The sequence below is a fragment of the Schistocerca cancellata genome, chromosome 4, assembly GCF_023864275.1.
Source record: "Schistocerca cancellata isolate TAMUIC-IGC-003103 chromosome 4, iqSchCanc2.1, whole genome shotgun sequence".
NCBI classification, from domain to species: Eukaryota; Metazoa; Arthropoda; class Insecta; order Orthoptera; family Acrididae; genus Schistocerca; species Schistocerca cancellata.
Window position 1 is genome coordinate 180,064,164 of NC_064629.1, and position 27,931 is coordinate 180,092,094.

A 27,931-nucleotide genomic window follows, 5' to 3' on the forward strand; every position below is an offset into this window, starting at 1 on the left:
TGTAGATGTAGAGTGTAAAACATCCAATAAGAAACAGAGATGATAGATTTGATTAACTTGCAGGGCTCCCAGTAGTCTGTCAGCGCACTAAGAGCGTGTTACCGGAACTCTCGTTGCTACAACGGTTCGGGTAGCTGGAAACTGCTTCGTCACAGTAGAGAGTCTATTCGAACTGCGCGCCACTGAGTAGTTCCAGCAGCACCGCCCACAGCGCTGAGCTACAGCTCGGTGTCACACATGCTTGGGCCAACTGCTGTGCTGCCTGACAGTCTTACAGTAGGAGGTGTGCCGTGTGCACGATAGTTGCAGCAGCGCGAAGTTACTCTGCGTTGTATCATTGAACAGTTCGTATAATTTAAAGGCCCAAGTGTTGAAATGTAGGTGCTGCGAGTTGCGAAATCCTTCATGATGCGTCATGTATCGTGCAGTTTGAGAATTACGGCCTGACTTCGGGTAAATCAGCGTTTCGTTAGTTTACACAGCAGCGACGTGAGTATAAATGGAATGACGGCTTCTGATTACAGCTGAAACACAAGTTGTTGCCATGCTTAGAAATCAGGATTTTTATGCAGGTCATAGTTGTTACTCGATGAACAATTAAGACAGCTGTCTAAACTCGACGATACTGATTTGTAAACATAAGTGGCGTATACGTTAGCAAAATTTCGTACATGGTTTACTAGCAGTTAGCATATTCGAAATATTTACTGTAGATAATCTGTTTCATTCTGTTACAGTTGCATCTGTTCTCAAGAACTCTGAAATGGAAGAGCAAGAAGGTCGTATGGCTGTTGATTCAGATGAGCCTATGTCCAATGACGAAAACAACATTATTATAAACGAAGTGGATGGACTTCCGAACGTCCACCCAAACTACACGGAATTAGAGTTGAACTGCGACATGAGACATCAAAATCCAGATGGTGAGCGGTCGTTGGAGGACCTCATTCACGACGAAGATCTGCCAACCTCCTTGATTGTCACTAATTTGGAGAGCTCACTCTTCAAAAACGACGAGAGAAAAGTATAAATAAAAATATCTGTTAAGTTGTTTTTGTTATGTTGTCTATTTTGTACGTGCATGTCAACAGGAGGAATATTTTAAAACTGTATTCAGTGAATGCGTGTATTATGTGTAGTGTGTTTATGTAAAGTCCTGCAGTTCCATTGTTTTTATTATGTTGTTAAAATACATATTGACTCCTGGTAGTCCAAAACACATTGAGCATGTATTAAACAGTAGCTGGTAATGTACAGTATTATTTTGCTTGTGCACCCACCAGTTTTGTTTTTCCTGACAAAATTCCTGAATGTACTCCACTATTGTGTGCCTGCCCATAAATTTGATATAATATTTATTCAGTAGAATCCTGGTGGCGTTGACTTTGGAGCCTGTGTTTTGATTTTATGCAACTTGATCAAAATCTCTTAAAATGCTTATTAGTCTACGCCCTTGGTGCATAATTGTAAGGGTGATGGAATATATTTACTGTTATTGCTGTAGTTCTGGAAGGTATTGTTAAAGTACCCTTTGCTTTTAAATATAGAGCACTGCACCTGGTAACACTGCTGTATTTTCTGCAGCTGTTACTGATTAAGTGTTCATGATTTTTACTTTGAGAGTTTGTGTTGTGAGTAGCAAGTTTATCATTCAGTGTTTTAAAGTTAATGAAATGCTATATTGTTCAGCTCTAATTGCAACCACAATGCTGATCTTTTATATGTATGTAAATGAAACTGACTTACAGAATAACATTAGTTACTACTTTGTCAGATCATTTAGGTTTTTCCCTTTTACATAGGCTGTAGAGCTTAATTTTATGTTGAATTCTCCCCCTTTTTTTTCTTTTTACATCAATCAGACAGTTAAAAGAAACAGTTGCCAGCAGTCATGCTGCATGTAACAGTAAAATAGCATTATTTTCTAGAGCGCAGGATGTAGGTATAATAAGAAATATTTATTGTGATAACAAAGTAGTTTGCTATGAATAAACTTGCAAAAACTACCCAATGTTCACAACTTTGATTTGAAATACAGGAAAATTGCTCTTATCATAATAGTGTATGGCCTGCTGTGACCTTGGCAAACATTTACTCTAGGTTTTGTTATATGATCTATTGATTAAGTTTGTGGATATTATAGTGTGCTTTAAAAATATATTTTCTTAACAACTCCACATGTTTCTCTTATCCTGAATTAGTTGAATGATTGTGATATCTGTATAATATTTAAATTTAGGTCACCTGCAGTTTAGAATTTGGACTGAATTGCGGAATCAACATATCATTGCTGGTCATTAAAGTAATCTGCTGCTAAGGGATTTATGTTCTGAACTAAAGTATAATTCAGAAATCGGTTTTTGATAACATTCTCATTGCTCATTTGTCATTTCAGCAGCAATAAAGGGACAGTAGTTTATACAATTCTGATTACTTTTTATGAAAAGTAAAAGAATTTTTAAACCACTCAGGATGTGATCAGGCCCCTCAATAGTAAACTGGGTAATTGCATGGATAACTACCATAAAACATGTCGATAGAGGACTTAATGAAATCTATCTGTGATTATGAGTGCCTTCCTTCCTGCTTACAGTACTGACAATGTCAGAATGTCTAGAAAATTTGTTTCAAAGCCAGAGTGTATGATTTGAATAGGAGGCATCAAGAGTGTACCATTTTTCCAGGCTTTAAGGTTTGTAGTAAATTAGTCACTTCTGACAATAACAATGAAATGGAGGAAAATAGGATAGGTGTCTCTGAAATGAAGATGCTTTATTGAGTAAGTAAATGGGCACTTGATCAGTTTGTCGGTTGGTGTGAACTCTGTTGTAAGAGCTACACTGTGGCTGCAAGGAAAGTCAGATTTTGGACCTCATGTTTTTATTGAACGTTTTCACCTGCTCTGGCTTACAGTGATGTATGAACAAGCCTAAATTTCATGCTCCTAATTGTTTCTCTTGTGAAGCCTTTTGGATAATTAAAGTAGTCCTATATCAGTACCAAGCGAGGTAGCGCATTGGTTAGACACTGGACTCGCATTCGGGAGGACGACGGTTCAATCCCTCGTCTGGCCATCCTGATTTAGGTTTTCCGTGATTTCCCTAAATCGCTCCAGGCAAATGCCGGGATGGTTCCTTTCAAAAGGGCACGACCGACTTCCTTCCCCGTCCTTCCCTAATCTGATGAGACCGATGACCTCGCTGTCTGGTCTCCTTCCCCAAAACAACCCAACCCCCCTATATCTGTTTATTTAGGCAAAAGTATCAACATCGTGGAGAGTTGCTGACAAAGATAAGATTACTTTGTGGACATAGTAAAGGATTGACTTTAAAATCTTCTGGGTTGTTAGGACACTTTTTATATGCGGCCTAACAATCCAGATTATTTTAATTTGTGTGTCAATGGCCATGAAAGTCTGCAGACTTATGTAGTAAATGATTAATTAACAGGATCATTTTTTTTTTCCACCCCAGTTAACTAGAATTTGGTGCTCATTTCTAAGGAACGCCAAATCTAACCTCCTAATGTTCATTATAATAGAATCCACACAGTGCTAGAGCATCCTCGCCAGACTTACTCTAAAAGATAGATGTGGTGGTCATACTCCTTAAAAAATGAAGATGTTTTAAGTAAAAAATGCTAGACTGTCATTTCAAAGCCTCTAATCTGATTTGTGTTATCCTGGTTTAGGTTTCCATTGTTAACTTAAATATCTTGAGGCAATTGTTAGAATAGTCCTTTAACCCATAATCCTTGTCTAAACTGAATTGGTGTTTAAATCTTAGAATGAACAGTGTATTTGACTCAGCTGTTCCCCATCCCTTGAAGGCTCTCCTTTAGGCTGGGACTTAAAAAATATCATATGCAAATGAATGAATGAATAGTCTCCACCAACTTTTTTCTTATTGGATCATGTGAAAAGTAGTCTACATAATGCATGTAAAGTGTGAAGAGAAACTACCACCAATAATGATCGTTCCTACAACCATGTCCCATGTGCATACAATTTTGTCGCAGATCAAAAGGTTTTGGAATACTTAACAGCTCAAAGTGTTGACTTTGTCTTGCCTGCAAAGCTGAGAGGTACAACTTTGATAATTTTCCTTAAATGTAGTCCAGAGATTTCCATCATACACTAATTCATGTGTTACCTTTATCCTTCAGTCATCTCTGGATGTTTCTTCCATCATGGAAGATGGATATTGAGTACTTCACTTTTCTCATGGAAACAAAGGCAAACAGCATCAAAAACATAATTATATGCCTTTTGCAGCTGTTTAGGTGGTTAATCAATTAGGGCTTTTTTTTTCTTTTCTACTGAAATAGGACTTTTCATTTGCTTGTGGTTGTGAGCTGTGATTTAGATCTCAGTTTACACATACCTGTCATTAGCTTCTGCAGTGTTTCAACACAACACACACACAGTGGTTGTGGCACTGAATTCTCATTTGAGAGGAGCTGGTACGAGCCCCATCCAGTTTTTTGCGATTTCATTATTAGTCCCTCTGTAAAAGGATGAGCTTTATTTCTGTACTCATTGTTGTACTTGGTCTCGAATATCCTACAAAGATGATACACTTCTTTGTTTATTGTGGTGCTTCAGCCTGTTTTTTGGTCAATAACTGAATGTAGATACTCGTAAATACTTGTCCAAAAGAGTTTGAATTTTGTGATGTCTGTCTGATTTTCTTTCTCATTTTGTCTTCAGACTGGTACTCATGATTGAGCTTGTATATGCCTTCATGAAACTTATGGGAATTTCAAATAGAAGATTGGGCACTAACATGAATACTTCCATCAGTGTACATGCACACTGTCTGACAAATGGCAGATTGATAAATTCCAGTTGTTCTAGAGACTGCCTGTATGAAAGCTCTGAGTAATTCACACTTGTAAGCTTGATATAGTGAGGACAATTGACATTTCAATAACTTATTCAACTATGGGAAAATGTAACAGGTGACTTTGATAGATGGTGAAATGACATTTCAGCCACAGTAACACATTGTTTTCCTACATGGTTGTAATTGAGTACTTGTAATCTCACTGTTTGTAGAGAGTAGTCAAATCTGTTTAAGATGAGACTTTGCAAGAGAACAAATAGTAAGCAGTAGTTTCCCCATAGCAATGGGTGTGGCTGTTCTTCAAATTAAGAATGGACCCTCACATTTAATAATAATTCATGGACATCTAACAGCTTGTCAGGGGTGCACAATGTTTCCATCTTTGTTCAGCCTGTGTAATTCTTGGCTGCTAATGAGTCTGTAGTTTGTTCTTTATAGTAGCACTATTTACATTTTGAGAGTTGGTAGAGTATTACAAGGAAGTATAGAAGCTTATGGTATTGTGACAAGTAGGCAGTGAATTCGGATATGAAAGTTTTAGGTTATGAGATCAGTGTGAAGAACAGATAATAGTTTCATATCATTGATTATTGCAAGAACCATTGTTGGATGTTCACTGCACATTCACCTAGTGAACAAACCGTGAATTGCATTGAGGAGCTTGAATGGACCTTGTAATACCTGTAACAATGTCAGTAATGTATTTCCATTGGGAGAGTGACGATTCTGCAACAAATGTTACTGTTATAACACAGGTTTTAATGGCCAGAATCATTCTGATCTATGTTTCTTGAACCAATGAACAGATGATGGTTGCGTGGGATTGACTGGCCATGTACTATCATTTAAGCTTTTTGATGTTTTTCCTTTCATACTGCTCACATGCAATGAAGACTTTTATTCTTAAATATGAGTTAGCTCAGACCATTATTCCATATGACAGTATTGAATGAAAATATTTATTTATTCATCCATAGACAATGTAAAATTACAGTTGTACTAAGAATTTTGAAGTTTCCGCCCTATTTATTATTTCCTCACTATGTGTTACACGTACTATTGGTGTAATACCCCTAATTGTGTAGAACTGGATGTTGTACCATTTGAAAACTGAGGTTGTGCCCATCTGCAGAAAAGACGTCAATAGTACTATCAAGGGCATTGTTTATCATTCCTTCTGTTTCTGTATGTATGTTTGGGATGATTACGATACTATTGTCATCAGCAAAAAGAACTAATTTTGCTTGTTGTATGTTAGGTGGAAGATGGTTTATACATATGAAGAGCAATAGGAGACCTAAGATCAAGCCTGTGGGAACACCAGAAGTGATTTCTCCACAGCAGAATGTCCCCAGACTACATTGGTTGAATTATTAAGTATGACTTTCTGCATTATTTTGGTTAGATCTGACATTATCCACTGGTTGGCTGTACCACCAGTCCCATAAAACTTCAGTTTATCTAGGAATATTGTGATTCACACAATCAAACACCTTGGATAGGGCACAAAAATACCAACACGTGCTATTTTGTTATTTAATGCTTGTAAAATTGGATGAGTGAACATGTAAATGGCATTTTCAGTGGAGCAGTTCTTCTGAAATACAAACTGTGATTTGCTGAGGATATTTCTGTTTCTCAAGTTGGATATTATTCAGGAATACATCACCTTGTCAAAAACTTTGGAAAATGTCAGTAGTGTAAGTCAGGTCATTAGTTACTGACATCTGTCCTATCACCTTTCTTGCAGAGGGCTTTAGCAATGCTGTATTTCAAACTGTCAGGGAAAAATTTCCTTGTGTTTGTGATGCATTACATATTTCGGATGAGACAGGGCTTATTATTTGGGAACATCATCATCAAGCCCAGATGAGCTTTTATTTTTGAGAGAATATATAATTTTCTTAATTTCAGAAAAAGTTGGTGATATGTTCATGTAGTTGAATTTTATGAGAGTTGCTTTATCAACATACTGCTGTGATTTTTCTCTTGAACTGTTCAGTTCAGTAGTGATATTATCTTGTTCTGTGACTGGTTGTTCTCTCTCTCATTTCACTATGTTACATATAGCCCTAGGTCGATTGTTGTAATTACTGATTTCTGACACTATTTGTATGTTCTTTGATTTTTAGCAACTTTTCTCAGTAATTTTGAGTAATTTTTGTTGTATGCAACTACTGCAGGATCTCTGCTTGTTCTTGCCAATGGTATGGCCCTCTTCCTTCTTCTCGTTGCACAAGATACTTTAATCCATGGTTTTTTTACATGTCTCTCTAATGTCCTTTCTGATTAGTTTATGAGGAAAGGTATGAATTTATTGTGGAATTAATTGAATTTTATGGCAGCACTTGGGTTCATTACAAATTTCATCCTAGGTCATCCTTTGTAAACTACTCTTAAAAACATTTGTTCTGGAGTCATTAATTAGATTGTGTGCAAGTGATACTATCATAATTTGCAAAATGACTTAGGCATGATATCTGAATAGTGCAAAAAGTGGCAATTGTTCTCAATAAAGAGAAATTTGAGGTCATCCACATGAGCACAAAAATAAATCCATTAAATTTTGATTACACAATAAGGCTATCAATTTGACTAAATACGTAGAAATTACAATTATGAACAATTTAAGTTGGAATGATAACATAGATAATGCTGTGGTGGAAGGCTTAAATATTTTGCCCAGAATGCCATTATTTTTGTTTTATTATTAGAAATATTAAAGTTGTATTTCAGACATATTTTTTTCAGCAGGTATTATGTGATCTTTGGAGGTCAAGAATATTTGTTTCATAAATTTTGTTTAAAATGAGACTTAAAGATTTAATAAAGAACAATATTGTGTAAGAGTTTTATCAAGACAAAAACAAAAGAAAATCTGTTGTCAGTATATCACAATAGAAAATTTGCCGTAAATATTTGCATCATTATTTCACATATATCTAAACTATCATTTCATGCTTATGATTGAAAGTATTTTTATATGACAACATAATGGAAATTAGGAAATTATAAAATGTGTGAGAACATGGATGAATACTTCCAAAGACTGTGAAGCATGTAGGTGGCCTGTATGCAGCAGTGGGAAGGCTGGAGTACTTCATGAATAAGTTTTCTTCCCATTTAATTGACAAATTCCTTACAGATTTCTGAATTTAGTGAGAAATGCTAGGTTGTGAAATTTAATTCTGTGGAATGGCCAACAAGATTTATTTGATTCTTAATCATTGCACCAATATCTTAGGACAGTTCTGGTTTTCGACACTTCAGCATATACTTTGAGCAATAATTTGAGAGATGAAAATAGTGTCGTTCAATGGCGCGTCCCCCCCCCCCCCCCCCCAAAAAAAAAAAAAAAAAAAAAAAAAAAAAACCTTTAATAGAGAGGAAGAATAGATGACTAAATTGGTGACATGCAAATAAAATGAAGAACATTCTTCTTTGCAAACTTTAATCTCCTGTTATTTTTTCAACTTTTTGTCTGATGTTTCATTTCCATCTGGAAATTTTAAATTATTAATTTGATTTCTGCATTTAGTTACACAATCTTTTTAATTCAATATATTGAAAAATAGCTAAGTGAAAAGCTCAATTAGGTGTGCCAAGAAAGGACTTTCTCAGACTTTTGACTCATCATTTTCAGTTTCATCTCATTATCTCAAAATGTGAATATTTTCAGTTATTGTCAAGTTTCCTTCTTCCCCATCTCAGTTGAAGTAAATATCAGAGACCACCATGTGATTTTTGGAGACTGGAATCACTGCATCTAAGACCAAGTCTCTTGAAAGCACAGGTAGAGAAAGAGAGCAAACTTATATTCTAGTATTAATCTGTAATCTTCTGTTCATAAGTAACAGTGCACAAATAATAGTACCAAAATTACATGTAAACTACATGAAATGTCTAGATAATTAGCATGAGAACTTTTTTTACGTTAATCTGTAACATGTGAAGGGAAAATTCAGTTCATAGAGAGACAGAATTACTGGCCAGTACTTCTCTTCAGGACACACAACTCCAAGTACTGCCAATCAATACACTCAAAATGGTATGCTGTACTCCAGGCTTTTGGTAGAGTAGCTAATTAGCTTCCATTTAATAAAAGTGAAAGCTTGTTTAGTACATCGAAATCGTGTGCTTAAATTTCTTTACTAGATGCTTGCAAGAGCTATGTCAGGGACTGACTGCTAGAATAATAATTCTAAATAAATTTTAATGTAATTTTAGTGTTGCCTACAGTACTTGTTTATGTGCAGAATTAAAAATTACCAACTAGTGTTGACTGATGTTCCTTCCTTTTCATTATTGTTGCAGAAAGAATTAGAAAACCTGTTCCGTCAGTTTGGGGAGCCAATTTCATTTCAGTATTTTCGAAGCTTCCGAAGACTGAGGGTAAATTATAACTGTCCTGCAGCTGCTGCAAAGGCCAGAATACAGTTGCACCAGACACAGTTTGGAGAAACTGTCATAAACTGTTATTTTGCCCAGGTAACTACCTTTCACTGCCGTACATTTAAAGTGAGTGGTTCTATGTGTGTGTACCTCAAGTTACTTTTTATTCCTGGGGGAGGAAAACAGTTTAGTAATTCTATTTTGACCACAGATGCTTGACTACTGTTGTGTATAGAATGAAAATTTTCTTCTATTTCTGCAGCAAGTATACTGTGTTAACACAACTATATTTATGTTTGAATGTTGCAAACATAACTTTTAAACTGACTATTCAACTAATTATGCTCGGTACCATGTTTGACCGTACATGTTTTGACCTGTGACACAGGTTAGTCATTTGGAATGCTATTCTTAACAAGTACATCACACACAAAATGTTGAGCTAATCATTTTTTGATTAGTTTATTAATGTGTGGATGTGTACAGGAAAGAATGAGTTCCAAAACATCAAAGATAAACAATAACATTGCAGATGATTGAAACCACAACAGCTGCATCAAACTGACTTACCAATTACAACTAGTTATGTGACATTATATTCACATCTTCAGGTAACAAACCTGTTCTTATGTCAGCAGTTACCTGAAGGTATGATTATATCGTGAAACAAGTCATCATTAATAGATCATTTTGTCACATCTGTTTGTTTTCATCATTTGAAATGTATCGTCACAGCTGTGGTTGCCCCTCAAACCAAGTGATTCGAAACAAAAATTCGTTTAATATTTTATAGGTTGTAAATAGCTGTTGTTGGAAAGCTGGAAACTAATGAATAATAATATGATTTTGACTGCAGTGCAACAGAACAGAAAGCCCAGTTGTACCTGAAAAGTGAAGCTTATTTTATATAACATTTCTATAGTTTGTACCGATCCAGTCTAGAAAAGGCCCCCAGCACAATTAAAGGATTGTGTGTAACTGGTATGGTACGACAATAAATTACAGCAAGACTAAAGTGATAGTATGCAGTACTGAAGAATATGAACCTCTAAGAGTGAGATTGCAAGAGAGCAGTTAGAAGTGGTAAAGGAATTTACCTGTTTGTGAAGCAGGATCACAAGGGATGGTAGGAGCCAGAAAGAAATTATGAGCAGAACACAGCTGATGAAAATTACATTTAAATTACAGAACAACTTACTCACCAGCAGAAACATCAGTTTGCAATAAAGAAATGGATCACAAAAGCATTTGTTCGAAATGCAACCATACATGCATGTGAAACTCGGACGACAGGAAAATGAGAGAGAGAGAAAGCCTTGTCCTTCTGGCCAAGTGTATTTAGGAACTACATAAGGAAGCATTAATGTGAGCAGCTGTCACCTGGACAAGACAGATAAATCAGCAGTAGCAGATTATACATTGTGGCTAGGGAACCACCAATTTTGTTTCTCTGATGCTGTGGTTTTAGCAAGATCTAATTGTTAGTATGCTAAGATGCATGGAGAGACCATAGAAATTCAAAAGCACAACTTCAACAGGACAGGAGGAGGATTGAAATTAGACAATCAACCCCCCTAGGGGGCTCACCACTCGTCGATGAGTTCATGCTTGGCTACCATGGGACCACATCCTTTGCATCATCTTTTCCATTCCATGCTGTATGTCTGTCCTCCTGCTACTCTTTTTCCCCTCCCTCAGGGAATGTTTCTGGAATATTTTTGGGGATGTGTTCTGCATTTTCAATAGCCTGACATCAGAACAGTCTCCACACTTTTTCCCCATCTCCTATCTTTCCTCCACTTTGTTGTTTGAAATTCCTCTTTTTTTCTTCTTCCTCCCTGTTCACTCCTGAAGGCTGGCCCACATGTCTGCCACGTAACAGATGACTGTGTATTGCATAATCCCCAGCCCCAGGTCGACAGGTAGGGTTCAGACGTACCCCCTGGTACAGGCTAGGCCCAGGGAGGGGTGATGGCCTGAGCTGTCACGTTCCTAAATTTCCAGTTGTCAAAAGTTTGGGAGGTGTGTGCCGAGGTATAAACAATCACCTAAGTCAGGTGAGCCTCCCCTCTGAGGGGAACCCAGTTTGAATGAGCAAGCCATCAAAGGTGCTGGCAACTGTGGAGGATTCACTATCTCAGTCTATGTCTACTAAACGTAAATGGAATGAGGCTAAAGATTCCAAGACACTCCCAGCTGCACCTCGGTTCCTCATGTTATCACTTAATGGAGGAGATCAGTCCTTTTCTACGGTTAATCTGATTATAATTCAGAAAGGTGGTGATGCAGTTGCCGACTCTGTGAAATCCTACTCTTGTTTACATAATGACACTTTGCTTTTGGAGACGAATTGTGATTCTCAACCCCAACAGCTGCTTGCAACTCCACTCCTCCATGGCTATCCTGCTTGTGTTGAGGCCCATCGAATCCTGAATTCTTCACATGGTCTTATTTACACTAGGCTGCTCGATGGTCTGACTGAGGCAGAAATCCAAACTTACCTCTCTGATCAGGGCATCACTGCAGTCCATCAGGTAATGAACAAAGTTTATTCAACCTTAGCACCCACATGCACTCTTTTTCTCGTGTTTGGCAGGATAGTGCTTCCATCAAAGATCAAAGCAGGCTATGAAGTTACCACGGCCTGACTGTACCTTCCAAAACCGATGCACTGCTACCACTGTCAACACTACAACCACACTCAAATTTCCTGCCAAAACACAGAAAAAGTGTTATTTTTGGTTGGAATGCTCATAATGGCAGTTGCGCGCCTGCTTCTCCCTGCTGTATCAATTGCAATGGCGGCCATGCAGTCTTATCCTGAGAATGTCCCATGTAGCTCGATGAGCAGGCCATTGATGAGATCCGAATGAAGGAAAAAGTGCCTTACCCTGATGCTCACAAGTTGTTGGCTAGTTAAAAAGCCCTGAGTTTTACCATCTGGCACTTAGTACTGCTCTTGCTACACTTTGCTCCATGAAGAACGCAGCTTGCGACCTCAAATTCAGCACCATGGTTGTAAAATTGCCAAGTGTCATGGTAGCATCCCTGTCTCCTCCTCCTCCTCCTCCTCCTCCTCCTCCTCCAGCTGTGCTACAAGCCACCAAATCTTTGCCTCTGGAAGTGAAATCACCTGCTACACAACCAGCAGGCCACAAAGGAGAGAAGGAATACTCCTGTGAAGACTTTTTACATCCTTCCAGCTAACAAACATCTGAGTTTTCCTCTACTATTTGCAAAGGCTCCAAGAAATCAAACAAAGGCAAATGGTATTTTCCATTGCCAACTCAGTGAGCCTCTTTGACGGTGTCGCCACGTGATACTCTCACCTGGCCGATTTCCATTTTGCCAGTGCATACCACCAGCTGTTTTTCTGTCCTGGAATCCTCAGGGTGACCTAGAGAGACTGCCGATGCCTTTGTAGATGTCATGGAACAGGATCCTCCATTCTGTATGCCTTGTAGCAGTGAGTCTTCAAAGGCTGGCACTCACCAACCCTTCTATTTTTCCTCCTCCCCTTTCCCCGTCATGCCATTCCTCCAGTGGAATGTTCACAGCACTGGATCCAACAAGAAGGAATTATGGCTGCTCTTAGAATTGCAGTGCCCACTTGTTTTCTGTCTCCAGGAAACAAAATCGCATCCATGAAACAGCTTTGACCTCTCACATTTCTTTCCAGTCCACTTTGACCTTCCCTCCGAGGATGGCATGCCATCTCTTGGGGGTGTGGTGCTACTTATCCAGGATGATGTTCATAGTCAAACCATCTCACTGAATACCCGGCTGAAAGCTGTTACAGTCAGCATTTTCCTTCCTCGCTTCACATTTTCTCTTTATAACATCTACATCCCTCCAGGGCAGACTTTCTCCAGCTTATTGGTCAATTCCCACACCTCTCTGGTGCTCAGTGACTTTAATGCACACGATCCCCTGTGGGGCTGTTCCAGAATGTGTCAAAGAGGTGCCCTCTTAGCTGATCTTTTCAATCAACTCAGCTTCATCTGCCTTAACATGGAAGCATCCATGTTCCTTTCAGACTCCACGCACACACATTCCCATTTGGACCTTCCGTTCTGCGCAGCCCAGTTTGCCCGTCATCTTGACTGGTCTGTCCTCTCTGACACGGCCCATGTGTGATCTGTTTGCTGATTCGTACCCCACCTATGTGCACATGCAGATGGAAGCTCACTAAGGCCAACTGGTGGCTTTACTACAGGAATTTTTAAAAGACAGAGTTTTCAAGGTCCGTGTGGGTTCCGCCTTGTCAGACACCTTTATCCAGGAAAATGGGATGTCTCAGGTCTCTGTCCTGAGCATCGTCCTCTTTTCTATAGCTATTAACCCTATTGTGGCCTGTCTCAAGCTGGGCATGTGTGGCTCCCTTTTTCTCAACAATTTTGCTGTCTGTTGCAGTTCTCCGTGGACTTGTCTCCTTGAGCAGCTTCTTCAGCGATGTCTGGTCATGTTTACTCATGGAGCGTTGACTGTGGCTTTCGCTTTTCCACTGACAAAAGCGTTTGTATGTATTTCTGGTGGTGCAGTTTGTACCGATCCCATGTCCATTCGAAACTAGACTATGGTTGTTTCGCTTGTGCATCTGCATGTATGTCCATCTTATGCTGTCTAAATACAATCCACCATTGTGAGATCCGTTTGGCCACTGATACCTTTTACACTAGCCCAGTTGAGAGTCTCAGTGCAGACGCTGCCAATCTACTGCTGTCATACTGGCGTGATGTTCTACTTAGCAGATATGCCTACCATTTGTCTGCTATGCCCGGACACCTATCCTGTGCCTCCTTGTTCGACGACTTCTTTGACCACCATTATGGGACATACCCTCTACTCTGTTACCTCTTGGAGTTCACTTTTGGTTATTGCTCTGGCAGTTTAACGCGACACTACCTGTCACTTTCCTGATAGGTGTGGACCCTTCACCACTTTGGCTATTTCCGGCGGCCCTTGTTCACCTTGCACTTAATTCACGTCCTAAAGAAACTGTTCCAGATTCGACCTATCGCTGGAAGTTTCTTGACCTTAACAAGGAACTTAGTGATAGTACCTCTGTGTAAACTAATGGCTCTCGGGCTGACCATGGTGGCGGGTGTGCCTCCATCATTAGCACCGAGCCATTTTCAGTATCAGCTTCAGGAACACTACTCAGTATTTACAGAAGAGCTCTTCGCCCTGTATCAGACCCTGCAGTACACGCGGCGACTCAGGCTTTACAATTGCATCACCTGCTCCATTTCTCTGTGCCCTTCGGAGCCTCTGTGTGCTGTGTGCAGTCCATCTATTAGTGCAGTGGATCCAAGAAAGATTCCACTTGCTCACTCTTGAGGGAGCCACTGTGATGTTTATGTGGGCTCCTGGTCATGTCAGTCTGACAGGAAGCGAGGCTGTTGACACTGTGACCATGGCTGGAGTTATCATATCTTGGCCCACTAGTTCTTCGTTCCTTCTGATGATCTCCATGTTGCTGTCTGTCAGTAGGTGGTGTCACTTTGGCATCACTATTGGTCTTCCCTTCATGGAAATGAGCTTTGGGGAATTAAATCTCTCCCAGTGGCTTGGTCTACCTATTTGTGGCCCTCTGTCCACGAGATCATCAGTTTAGCTAGGTTGCATATTGGGCCTGTCATTTTAGCCATCGCCATTTGGTAAGTGTTGATACCCCACCACTTTGTGTGCATTGTCATCAACCTTTGACACTTCACCATTTCCTGACCAAATCCCATTTTTCTAACCATCTACAATCAAATGTATGTTTACTGTCCAAGTTATTGGCTGTTTTAGCAAATGACGTGTGGGCTGTCGCCCATGTTCTACTTTTTATCCGTTGTAGCAATATGATGAAAGACATTTAATCTTTAGTTTGGAACCTCTGTTTTCTCACCACACGGGGTAGCTGTGCTGTGAGCGGCACCTTGCTACGGTTCGCGCGGCTCCCCCCGTCAGATTAGAGTCCTTCCTCAGAGAGAGAGAGAGAGAGAGAGAGAGAGAGAGAGAGTGTGTGTGTGTGTGTGTGTGTGTGTGTGTGTGGTTTGGTCCCATAGGAACGTACCACCACCTCCATTGCCTCAACAGCATATTTTATGGGCCTTTCTCCAAGAGGAAGTCCTTGTTTGTAGCTCTCTTTCCTCCTATCACTTGGGCTTATTAATGTGTCGTCGTTTTGAACTCCTTTGTCGTGTTAGTGTTCTAAGGTTCTAACGTGGGTGCTTGTGACCTTAGTTAAAAATAGAAACAAATTACATAAGCTGTGGGTCTTAGTGCTAAATAAAACAAACAGCACTAGCTTTTCCACACTACAAGCTCCATAACATATCCCATTGCAACTTCACGGTCTTAGGGAGCAGGCTGATGTCACAAACCAACCATTACATGGATACATATACACAGTTCAGCTTGCTCAGCTTGTTTCAGGCTGTAACTGCTTTGAGTTGTTAGCCTCTGATGATGTCTCCAGCATTGGGAGATGAAACATTAGGTAGAGAGTTATGCCTTCAAGCACGGCCTTATGCCCATAACACAAATATCAACAATAATGCAAACACTGGCCATCAAAACCTGCAGTCATATAAGAGACATTAGGGACACTGTAACATCATTAATATATGAGATAGTCTTTCCAAGGTTTGGCTAAAGTAGATTGCATTTGAGCCGATGCCATATTGCAAAAGAAGACAGTATTAAACTCTGTTCATGACAACCTGCAACTCAAAATCCTCAGTATTTGTACTGTACTGTGTTAATTTGGTACTAATTTTGTGGAGACAGACTATTGGTGTTATTGTTGAATGTTGTACCTAGCAGTTGTAACAGGTAAAACTAGAAAATCTCGAGTAAGCACGCTTTCAAACTTTAGTATTGGCACTGGCAGCACTTTAAACCTTGGTCTCTTTTTTAGTGTATTTGTTGGAAATGGACATTTAATGCTAAACCCTATTGCTGGGGAAAATTTTATAACAATATACTATAAGTGAATAGGTAAAAAAAAAAAAAATCTACTTGCCATATTATGGCAGCAGTCCCAAACAATCTGCCTTTCCTTCTCATTCTGTCTGGTCCGTCTCCCCTTACTCGGGATTCTAAGCAACTTTTCCATAACTCTTTTTTGTTCATCTCTCTTCCTTCTCCTTCAGCCCTTCTGCCAGAAGGAGCCACTCGCTTCAAAAGCTTATGCATTTCCTTAACTTCTATATCTATTTTATCCTGCTGCCACTTGGTGAGTAGGTCTTTTATTTATCCCATTATATTGAATTTAATGAAAGTTGTTCTGTGTGGTGGTGGCCCCTGCCCCTTCATCCCACTGTGATCCTGGCCAGGAGGGGGATAAAAGAGAGGTGTTTCTTGTACTTCTTTTATACATCCTATGTATTTCACATGACAGTCGCACCCCCTCAGTGGCCGTCTTCGCGTGCAAATGCGCAGCTCCATTTGGCAGTGGAAGTAGTGTCTCGAGCTCCTGATGGAGCTGTTGCAGGTAATCCATAAAATTTTGAGTGGTCATTCACAATTACTGTGCTAAAGGACTAAGAGTAGTCTCTTCATTGGTAATATGTGGTGGACAAAAAGAGAACATTTCATAAGAGAGATACATGTGACAATACAATAAAGTTGTAGCCTTAAATTTGGGAGCATTTAAATCCAGTAACCCCAATGCTTGGGCTGTGAGACCTGTCAGTCTCATTCTTCTTCTTCTGGGATGACACTTTATCGCCATATGTGTCTGCAGTTTTGCATTTAAATTCCCACTATGGACTTGTGCTACAGAGTGAGTAGCCTCCTTTTCCATATGTTGTCCAGTTCGCTCCAGTGTAATTTGTGTAATGTCTACCAGATGGGGCAAGATCCTTGATGGGCAGTGATAGATCTCCTTTTGGAATAACATATTACTGCTGAGTAACTTGTTTCACTGTGTATGAGAGCTGTTTGGTAGAGGAGCCACAAATCTTAATAAATTCACTCAGGTGTGGCAATGTCAGTTACAATTGTGAAGCAGCTCGTATTACTGGTGATTTCTTGTTCACTTCTTGGTTATACAGATGTAAAGAAGAAACCTTATTCTTCACTAGTTTTGAAGTAGGAAAGTTCTGTCTTTCTGCTCAGTGAGATCCCTGAATGCTTCTGACAGTTTTTCCCCCTCTTCCTCCATCCTCCTCTGTTTGCAGCTCTGTTGTCTAAGTTGTTTGTGCAAATATACTTCCTTGATATAGGCTGTTTTCAATATTTCTCCATTTTTTGCCTCATTACATCACTGAAAAGGCGTTTGTGCTGGTGAAAAAACGATTTTTAAGCTGATTATCCAGCAGAACCCATATTTGCACTCGTTTTACCATATCATGGGAGTGGTCATCACTAAACAGAAAGTAATCATTGTACAAATCAGAGCTACCTATGCAATACCCAGTGTGTCAACTAGAACAATCGAGAATGGCTTATTGAAAGCTTAGGTGTAAGGCATAGTGCTGCTTGCTAAACTTCCACTCAATCATCATGATGTGGAGATGAATTATGCAAAATTATGTTTAGCAATGAGACAAAATTCTCGGCATCAGTGATGGTTTGCAAGTGCTGTGTTGAACAGGAGAGCAGCAACTACTGAAGTGCATTGAGTAGCAGTATGTGGAACCAACTCCAGGCTTCATAGTGAAACAATTATCATAAAGTTGTAATGTTTGTTGAAGGAATGTTAACCAGAGCTGAATACATGAAGTACATTATGTTTCTGTTCTTACAATGTCTTTCTTCCGGCTGAGTAATGCTCACACTACCACTCTTTGGATCTGCGAATAGAGTTTAGTAAGGAGCATTGTGTGATACTACATCAGTTTTATTAAGAGAAGTGCTCAGTATATCTGTTCAAAATTTTCATCGTTTAGAACATGTGTGCCATTATAATGTGGTAAATAGTACGACCGATGAACGAGCTATCAAAAATTTCTTTTAAGACTCTCTCCAACATGGAACGTAAGTATCATTTGGATACATTAATAGTACATTGCTGCCAATTATGCATATTGCCTGAGGTCACTTTCAGTAGTTGTGTCATTGAATAAGAATTCTTGGAAGTCATTGTACTGTTATCTTACTGTGTCAGGTCTAAATTTTCTTGACCACCTGTGCCTTGTGATGATTAATTTTGATATTGGGAAGTAGTTTGTACATTTGGCTTCCGTTCATCAGGGGAATGTCTTATGTTGAAATGCCATCTCATTCGAATTTGTTGTGCTTATTGCAAACACAGAAAAAAGTTTCTGGTCCAGGAAACAGTTATGAGCTACCTAAGTCATCGTAAATGAAAAGAAACTTTCTTCAGTAGCTAAGGCACTTCAGTCCAAGTCTGGAACTCTGGTTATCCATGAATTGAGCACAATCCATTCCAAAATCAAACACCAAAGAACTTCCAAATTAACAATGTCGTGAGGAGCACAGACTATGGAAGGTTTTCGACATAATACCAAGTACCTGAGTGAGGCCATTCTTTGTTGCTGCAGCGTCTTCTTACATGGAACTGTGCTACACGTTCACGAAATCTAGTCCATCAGTTGCATATCTGCCATGTAGTACATTGCTGTCATAGCATTGACTGTAATTTGCAGGCAAGTGGCATCTCCAGGGTACCAATTGATGTTTCTTCTTCAGAGTCTATCAGAGATGTAACTTTAACCCCCAAATGACAGTTACAGGTGGAAATGCTGCAGCTGGGATGTAGTGCTGTTTGGAGGTGGAGGATATAATGTAGCAGCCTGGTTGACTATGTACATTTTATCTGGTGTAAGTACTGACTTGTACTGCACATTAATGTCCTGCAGCAGAGGTGTGGGAGATGGTGATGCACCAGGATGGCCTTAGTTGGGAATATGTTGAGAGAGATGGTTGTAGTGGTATACCCAAGTTGCATTCCATTTCAAGAAGTGAGTGGAAGATCAAAGGGATCGAGGATAGCCTGTGGTGTGATGCAGAGCAAGTCCAGAAATTGTGAGGCAATGATGGTGATGGCAGCAGGTGAGCCACCATATGTTAGACACTGGTGGCAACTGGCGCAGTCCTCAGGAGCACAAGTGGGATAAAAAAATAACCTGTTCACGTATTGAGAAGTGGCAAGCCGTAAATACAATAAAATCAGTTCTGATATTGGACATGAGATGATAGTACATGTGCAACCTCTTCATATGACATTTCCATTATCTGTCACCCTTTTTAGGAATTTTCTGCACTCTGTAACTTCGTAAACACCTTTGCACTGGTTTAAGCACTGTAAAACCACAGCAAATATACACGGTCCAGTCACATTAATGTGACCACCACCTATGTTAAACATTAATGCAATAACCACGGACTGACAGCAGGGTGCATCACTGGCAGTTCTAACAAACCTACCACAACAAAGGTTAAAATTTAATAATGATTGTAGTGTTGCTCACGCTGCTAAATACTGCATTTTCGGGCAACAACAAAGTTATTATGGGGCAGGTGTCATTAGAGCACAGTTAATAAAGTCATTTCATGTAATAATGAATAAACTAGGCACTCATCTTTTCATGTTTCTCATGCTGGTCTCGTTGTAAAATCATGGCTCAATCGTCGAAAATCTAGGTGGTGATGATTCCAAGCTCGGATGAAAAGAGGCCTAGGTTTTATTCTGCTATATTCAAAAGTTTTGTAGATGCGCTTCACAAACCATTCTTGAAGATTAAACCTTTCAAAGTTAGCACAATGGTGATGTAAAAAATAATCAGCACTCCGAATTTAAGTTACACTTCCTTTTTATTGATTTTTTTTGCAATATCACGTAACACACAAAACATCACTTCACAATACAAAACATACTTGAAAACATCTTCCTCACTGTTAAAGTTCACATTTTATAAGCTGACTACATTATGCGTCTTTCCCACATGACGTTCAAGACGTGACTTTCTCAAGGTCCGACTCTCTAACTAAAATAATCGCTTACAGGCCCAAAAATCAGAGTTACAGGTACGACAAAGATCATAGTGACAAAAGAAAGAATACACATAAGAATAATATCATTGCAATATAAACATATTGATTTATCAAAGTACCTCTACGTTAATGAAATCAAATCTGAATGTTGTCTCAGAAATATGTCAACTACTTTACAGAAACATAGTAGAATATTACTGGTATCGAGAGGTTCAGGTGAGCTGCCATAATTCAAGTACCATTACAGAGTGGAGGGAGACCAAAAAATACTGCAGTTGTTGTCATATTGCAGAAACAGAGCATATTTATCTGACATCCAAAAGGACGTCATCATTGGCTTTGTCTGAGGGTGGAAGCATTTTCTGAAATGGCTAAGTTTGTGAACTGTTTGCAGGCTGCCACAGTTAAAGTATACTGTTCATGGAAAAATGGCGCTGTCTGAAAGTGGCACCAATGGGGCTGTGGTGGGCCACAGGCCACAGTTGACAACGGTGAACAATAGCTGCAGTGATGTGTGTGGTTGAATAGACATGCCACTGTTGAGTGACTGACTGCCCAGATGAACCAAGGGGCCATAGACTGTTCAGCATACGGTGTTGCTTATAGGCGTTAGCAGCAGGCACCTGGTTTATGCACCCACACTGGCTGCTGTTCACAGTGACAAAGGGTGAAATTTGCATGCCAGTACCATAACTGGACATCCACAGAGTGGCAACAGGTGACCTTTTCAGATGAATCACGTTTTATGCTCCATTGGACTGAAAGCAAACATCCTGCAACAATCATCAGAAGGATCCAGGCTGGAGGAGAGAGCATTATGGTCTGTGTAATGTTTTTGTAGCATTCCCTGGGTGATCTCTCCAATGGATCAACACAAGTATGCCTTTATCCTTGTGTGCCATGTCCACCCCTTAAAGCATTTTGTTTTTCCTTGGCACACTGGCATCTATCAGCAGGGTAATGCAGTGTGTCACACAGCTCACAATGTATGTTTTTAGTTTGAATAGCACCAGAGTGAGATTACTCTACATGTCTCCACTAAACTCTCTAGACTTAAATTTGACTGATAATCTGTGGGACCGCCTTGCTCAGGCTGTTCAAGTCACAGATCTTCACCCAAGAAATCTAGCGCAACTGGATACAGCACTGGTGTTAGCATGGCTTCACACCCCTGTCAGTACCTTCCAGAACCTCACTGTCTCTCTTCCTGCATATCTCACAGCAGTCCATACTGCAAAAGATGGTTAGTCAGGCTTTTGATAGGTTTTCACATTAATGTGGCTGGACAGTGTAGAATGTCTAATTTATTAAGGAGGCTGACACACCTGTGACCACTAGAAACAGGATAGGAAAGAAGTTCATATGCACATAAATAACTAATCTATTCAACTTGTCAATTTATGGGATCTACATAGTTGCAGTGGTCTTTACCGTTGTTGTGCCAATGGAGGAAACAGGTTGGGTAGTGCTATTGTGACATATGCTAAGCAGATGGCACGTTTTGTGGTAATACCTGCATTATGTTTTGGTGTGATCAATCACAAATAGCCTATGTCAGAGAGCAGTTAGGGAAGATTGTTGTCATTGCAGCAGAATTCATTGCTGAGGTGATGGGGAAAAGGCAGTTGGAGGGCAAAGTGGAATAACCAGAATGATGTTATGCTAAAAAAAAACCGTAGAGAACTACGGGCACTGATAACCTCGCTGTTGTGCGCCCTAAAACACTAATCATCATCATCATCATCATCATCATCATCATCGTAGAGAACTGTGTAATCGTGTGGCGCCTGCCACAGTGCATTGTGAGATATCTTGACTTTCTAATGAGCTCTTGTGTTGGCTACTCGTTCATGAGGAAGGTCACAATGTCTGTGTTGCCCTGCAAGTGCAGGTCAGTTGCATTGACATTCCTCATTGGAACACACACATTTGCATTGACTACAGTCTGTAGCTAAGCAATTCACACTGTAATGGGTATGATCCTGGCTCCTTCTGCTGACTGAATTGTAGTTGAGTGGCCACCACATAAGACTTACTCATTAACTGTGCAAAGATTGTTATGTATGTGTAAAAAGCAGAAAGAATTCTGCTTGACCAAAGGATTTAACTTATTTAATAAACTCAGCGTATTCAGAGGAAAGCAAGAAAGGAAAACTGAAAGATTTAAATCAATAAGGTGCCTGAAAAGTGTGTGTGTGTGTGTGTGTGTGTGTGTGTGTGTGTGTGTGTGTGTGTGTGTGTGAGAGAGAGAGAGAGAGAGAGAGAGAGAGAGAGAGAGAGAGAGAGAGAAGTACTGTACCTGCTCCAGATGTAACATCTGCTGCAGTGCCAACTGCTGCTAGTGGCATTCAGCAATGTCAGAACCACTACAGAATTGCAGTACACACATGGAATACAGAAAATCTCAGTTTTGAGGTGCAGGCTTGGGCAAATTTTTCAAGTCAAATGTGCAGAGACCATTCTGATGCAGGAAACAGTCTAAAACTCATAAAGGCAATGAAGAACTACTCTGTCAGATGACTAATGGGCTCAGTTCTAAGTTTGAAATTGCAGGTTGTCTGTGAAGTGAAGGTTGTATGTTGCAGCAGCCTAAACCAAAGCCAATCCAAATTAACATGTTCAGGGGCACTGTCTAAAACTGCTTATTTCTTCATTAATGCAAAGTCACTTCAAAATATGATACCACTGGCCACATGTGAAAATAACAAAAGTAAAAAATATTTGTACCAGCAGATTGTAACTGTCTTCCTCATTATGAAACAGTTCTTGTTTCTTCGTATGTGTTATATTTAATGCCATTAGTTTTCCAAACAAGTTTTTTATTAGTACAGTAGTTCAGCTTGTGATAGTACAAAGGAAAAGAACTGTCAAAGAAGATCATGAAGCATTGTAGAAATATTTTATATGTAAGTTACTTGATTTGTAGACTTACTGCAAAGCCTTCCTTCTAAGATTGTCTGTAAATATATGCAATTGCAAGTATTTCTGTATCTCTTAAAGCTTTTCTGTGTCAACTTTTCAGTCAATTCCATATCAATTTCTTACAGTATTATTATTTGTAACAGTGTGTTCCGACAACCAATTACTAATTTTTTTCAGCATACCAATCTATTACAGAACATATGTGACAGTGAAAGTTTGGGTCAGGGCTTGAGTGGTACTCTGATTGTCTCACGGTTAAGGCAACTGCTAGTGATAAGTAGCAGAGTCCTGGTCAGGCACACATTTTCACATTTTTTATTTTTTTATTTTTTAGATTGTATTCTATTAGGAAGTTTGTGCACCATGACCACACAGCAAGTATGGAAAACAAGGGAAACTTTAGCATTGGTTGTATAAATTTGAAACTTTTTTATTATTGCATATCAATTTCAATCACAGAGTGATTATCTTCAGTGCAAGACTAAGTCCAGTGGACTAGTGTAATCATGTATAAAATATAACTGCAAACAATGACCAATTTGCGCCCCTTAAGAGGCTCCTTTGAAATCACCATACATAACTGTGTTACAGAGCTGCAGTCTCAATAGAAAGGAATACATAACTCATAAAAGTGCAAAGGAAGTTAACTCGTAAAAGTGCAAAGGAAGCTATGGCTGCACTTTAGTCAATACACATTGCTATTTTTGTAAGTGCAATAATTAAAACATTTGCTCTTATCTCTCCTGCGTTATTGTACGCAACTCTAGTTACTGAACCCTCAGTGTCGGTGGGTTGCTCAGCCAACTCCCTCATCCATTTCTGTCATTAGAGACTTAGGTGCACTAGATGTACTGTGTAGCTCCACCAGTTGTTGCCTCAAGAGTTGAATGATGGAGAGCTCTTACTATGAGAAGATAGCTGTATTGTGAACACATACAAATAATAGATTTTATCATTGCAGCACAATTGTCCTCGGTGGTGAGCTCTCATGCCACCTTTCAGCCCATGCTTGTACGGCTCAGTGGAAAGTGGTCACAAGTGTTCATTCTAGTGATCACAATTTGGCTTAGTTCTTCGTTTCAAACAACACAGTCCCAAAATAAATGATGAGTACTTGAAAACCTCAGCTGCAACAGGTGTTGTTGATATACCTCGATGTGGACAGCTGAAAATGTGTGCCCCGACTGGGACTCAAACCCGGGATCTCCTGCTTACATGGCAGACGCTCTATCCATCTGAGCCACTGAGGACACAGATGAATAGCGTGACTGCAGGGACTTATCCCTTGCACGCTTCCCGTGAGACTCACATGCCCAACTGTCCACAATTCTACATATGTATTGTACCTTATAGACATTTGCCCACCCACTCATTACTCGCGCACGCTTTGGCGATTCCCGTAAGAGTTTGGGCAACCTGTGCGCATTCGCATAGACGAAGGTCAATGGCTGGGTGCCTTTAACTATATATACGAAGACAGTAACTTGTTCTCGAAAGAACAGTTACTGTTGATGACCGTGCAGCTTTTCCCTTTAATAAATGATGAGTAACTGAAAACCTCAGCTGCAGACAGGTGTTGTTGATATACCTCGATGTGGACAGCTGAAAATGTGTGCCCCGACTGGGGCCATGTAAAAAGGAGATCCTGGGTTCGAGTCCCAGTCGGGGCACACATTTTTAGCTGTCCACATCGAGGTATATCAACAACACCTGTCTGCAGCTGAGGTTTTCAGTTACTCATCATTTATTAAAGGGAAAAGCTGCACGGTCATCAACAGTAACTGTTCTTTCGAGAACAAGTTACTGTCTTCGTATATATAGTTAAAGGCACCTAGCTATTGACCTTCATCTGTACGAATGCGCACAGGTTGCCCAAACTCTTACGGGAATCGCCAAAGCATGCGCGAGTAATGAGTGGGTGGGCAAATGTCTATAAGGTACAATACATATGTAGAAATGTGGACAGTTGGGCATGTGAGTCTCACGGGAAGCGTGCAAGGGATAAGTCCATGCAGTCACGCTATTCATCTGTGTCCTCGGCGGCTCAGATGGATAGAGCATCTGCCATGTAAGCAGGAGTACCCGGATTTGAGTCACGGTCGGGGCACACATTTTCAGCTGTCCACATCGAGGTATATCAACAACACCTGTCGGCAGCTGAGGTTTTCAGTTACTCATCATTTATTAAAGGGAAAAGCTGCATGGTCATCAACAGTAACTGTTCTTTCGAGAACAAGTTACTGTCTTCGTATATACAGTCCCAAAAAGCAAATGACCAAAGTGGATCCACATATGGCAAACTGGGTTCTGTATAGGTAAACAGCATGCCTCCAACCCTTGCCCCTTCCCCTTAATACTCCTATCAAGCTTGTGTGGTAAAACTGAAATGAATTAAAATTTTAAGCTCCAAAAAATGCAAGGAGCTTGCATATTCCTTTAAGTTATCAGAAACTTTTATGTACAATTTTGATTTAGAATATATTTTCAGAGAGACTATTCTTTATGTAGATTAGGTGGTTGCATTTCTAACTGATAAGTTACTGTCATAAACAGAGTGTGTTAAAATGTTTTTGTACTTGTATGTGGCCTGGTTTAGTATTTTGCATACATTTTTCAGCCTGTTTCACCCATTGGCTTTGAAGATCAGCACTTACAACCACCAGCTCCTGTAAAGCAGTTTCTCATATCTCCTCCTGCATCTCCACCTGTTGGATGGGTTCCAAGGGATGAGGGTGAACCACTTGTTAACTATGATCTGCTCGCTGCGATAGCTAATCTCACTCCAGGTATGTACCTTCTAGTAAGATAATTGGTATTAACTGTTGCACATTGTGCTACATGCTTATACACTTAACTGCATTAAGTAATTGTGTCCTAGATTTGTTATGTTAGCCATCTTCTATTCAAATATGATGTTTTCCACTTTAGTTCTGCCATTTAGATGATTTCTATACAAACTAGATTAAATCTTTGCTTTGTTCTTGTCATTACAGTCAACAGTGACCGTTTCATTGTCTTATTAATGGTTTCTCTGGAACTGTAGTAGACCAGTCTCATCCTTCTTTACTGAGTTGCCAAAGTTGAGTGGTCAACATGAACTTTGGTGTTTCTGAAAATTGCAGCACTCAACAGAAATGGTTAAAGACTCTAAATTCAAAGAGTATGTGCAAAAGAGTGTACTGGCAATAACTGATTGTTCCATAGATGTGAGGTTAAGTCCGACCCCTCACTATTTTCTAACTGCGCAAAAATCAGTGTTACACCATGCTCAGTTGGTAGGGACTTAAAAATTTCATGTAAAGGATAGCACAAAAAATAATGTGAAATCAGCAGTTTTTACTGACACAATGTAAAATAGGCAGTTTTTGTGAAATGTTGCATACTTTGGCATGCTCCCATTCACATGTAAAAATGTTGTAAATCTGAAGACGTACTAATTTCAGTAGCAGATAGTTAGTGAATTTTAAAATTGTATTTTGACATTTTTTCTCAAGTTTTTCTTGTATAATATTAGAGTGAGAGTTCATTTCCTGTGTGAAGAACATGACTCTATACATGACATCAAATGAAAATAGCCCTGTTTCCAATGTATTCCATTCCAGTAAGAGTTTGTCACCTTGAGAGACCATAATATCATCATGAATTGCTCTAGTGCACCTCTCATGGATTTAGTGGGCTCCATTTCAAATAGGGTGAGTGCATTCACTGCACTGTCTAAAATACTTCAAAGTGACCAGAATGCTCTTTTATGAGGCTGTGCTTACACGAACATTATTGCAGGCTACCTGGATCCCTTCCCACTATATATCTTCCCCGATGGTGTCTTGTGCTATAGATGTGCGAGGATAGCAGTATACTAAAATGTAGACTTTCACGGCCGGAAATATCATGTCCATTATAATTATCCAGGCTGTTATGCCGTGGTCGGTTGATGAATTCTGTGTCGATTCCCAATGTTTCGTCTCCGACTGCGGGAGACATCTTCAAGGGGGTCTGTAGCTCAATTGAGCGTCCGCCCTGATGCCACCCACTTTGATCAGGGGCTCTCCCCATGGGCACCACCCTGCCACAGCAAAGGCCAACTGGCACGATGGCCATTGCCGGGAGTCGTGATGCCCCAGGAAGACGAGCACTTACTCCTTGGCATACGTGGTGAGTTTACAGCTCAGGCATCAGCAGTGCAATCACTGTGTTGTCAGGAGGCTACCACCAAATGGATACATGACGGCCCCACCACAATGGACTGGCTAACATGCTGGATACTGGGCGCAGAGAAATCTAATATTGTCTTGGGGGCGAAAGAGGACAGGAGACAACAGAAGATGACATACCCTGGAAAGGGTCCTCGCCCAAACAGTTGAAGTGCAGGTGGAGATGCAAAGCCACAAGAAGAGATTCAGGACATCAAATCTAAGAGCACTATGGATGTATCTGGGCACAACCAGGCAGTATGATCCTGTATCAAGTTTTCATAACCATACACCCACTGCAATGGCAGGGATGATATTCTTGGGTCAACATGGGAACTGGAAGGGGCCTTAGACTGCAGAGCCCCACGTTCAACAATGCGCACTGAATGGTGTACTCTAAAACACTTCCCACCAAGTGCTCGGCTTGGTGACCCCAGGTTCCTGAGCTGGGGACTGGTAAGCACCACCAGTCCTCTGTTACCATAAGCTCCAGGCACGCTTCAGTGACCACTGTGTGCCACGGCAGTGTAATGTTGTGTGTTTTGTAGAACGGCAGTCTTTGGCTTCACCGCCTGGCCCATGAAGGAGGTACACACCTCCGTAAAAGAAACCTCAAACTCGAAGTGTGCT

The 27,931-nt window shown here is 40.1% G+C and overlaps 1 protein-coding gene across 1 annotated transcript in view; it reads left to right on the plus strand.

Annotated features, from left to right (window-relative positions):
• Window positions 1-274: 274 nt before the first annotated feature.
• LOC126183361 (protein sarah) overlaps window positions 275-27,931 on the plus strand; it is a 39,314-nt gene continuing 11,657 nt past the window's right edge. The window contains exons 1-4 of the mRNA XM_049925281.1: window positions 275-489; window positions 738-1,024; window positions 9,159-9,332; window positions 25,729-25,897. Of these exons, the coding sequence (XP_049781238.1) occupies window positions 764-1,024; window positions 9,159-9,332; window positions 25,729-25,897 (604 nt within the window). The 5' untranslated portion in view covers window positions 275-489; window positions 738-763. The remainder of the gene's footprint in view (window positions 490-737; window positions 1,025-9,158; window positions 9,333-25,728; window positions 25,898-27,931) is intronic.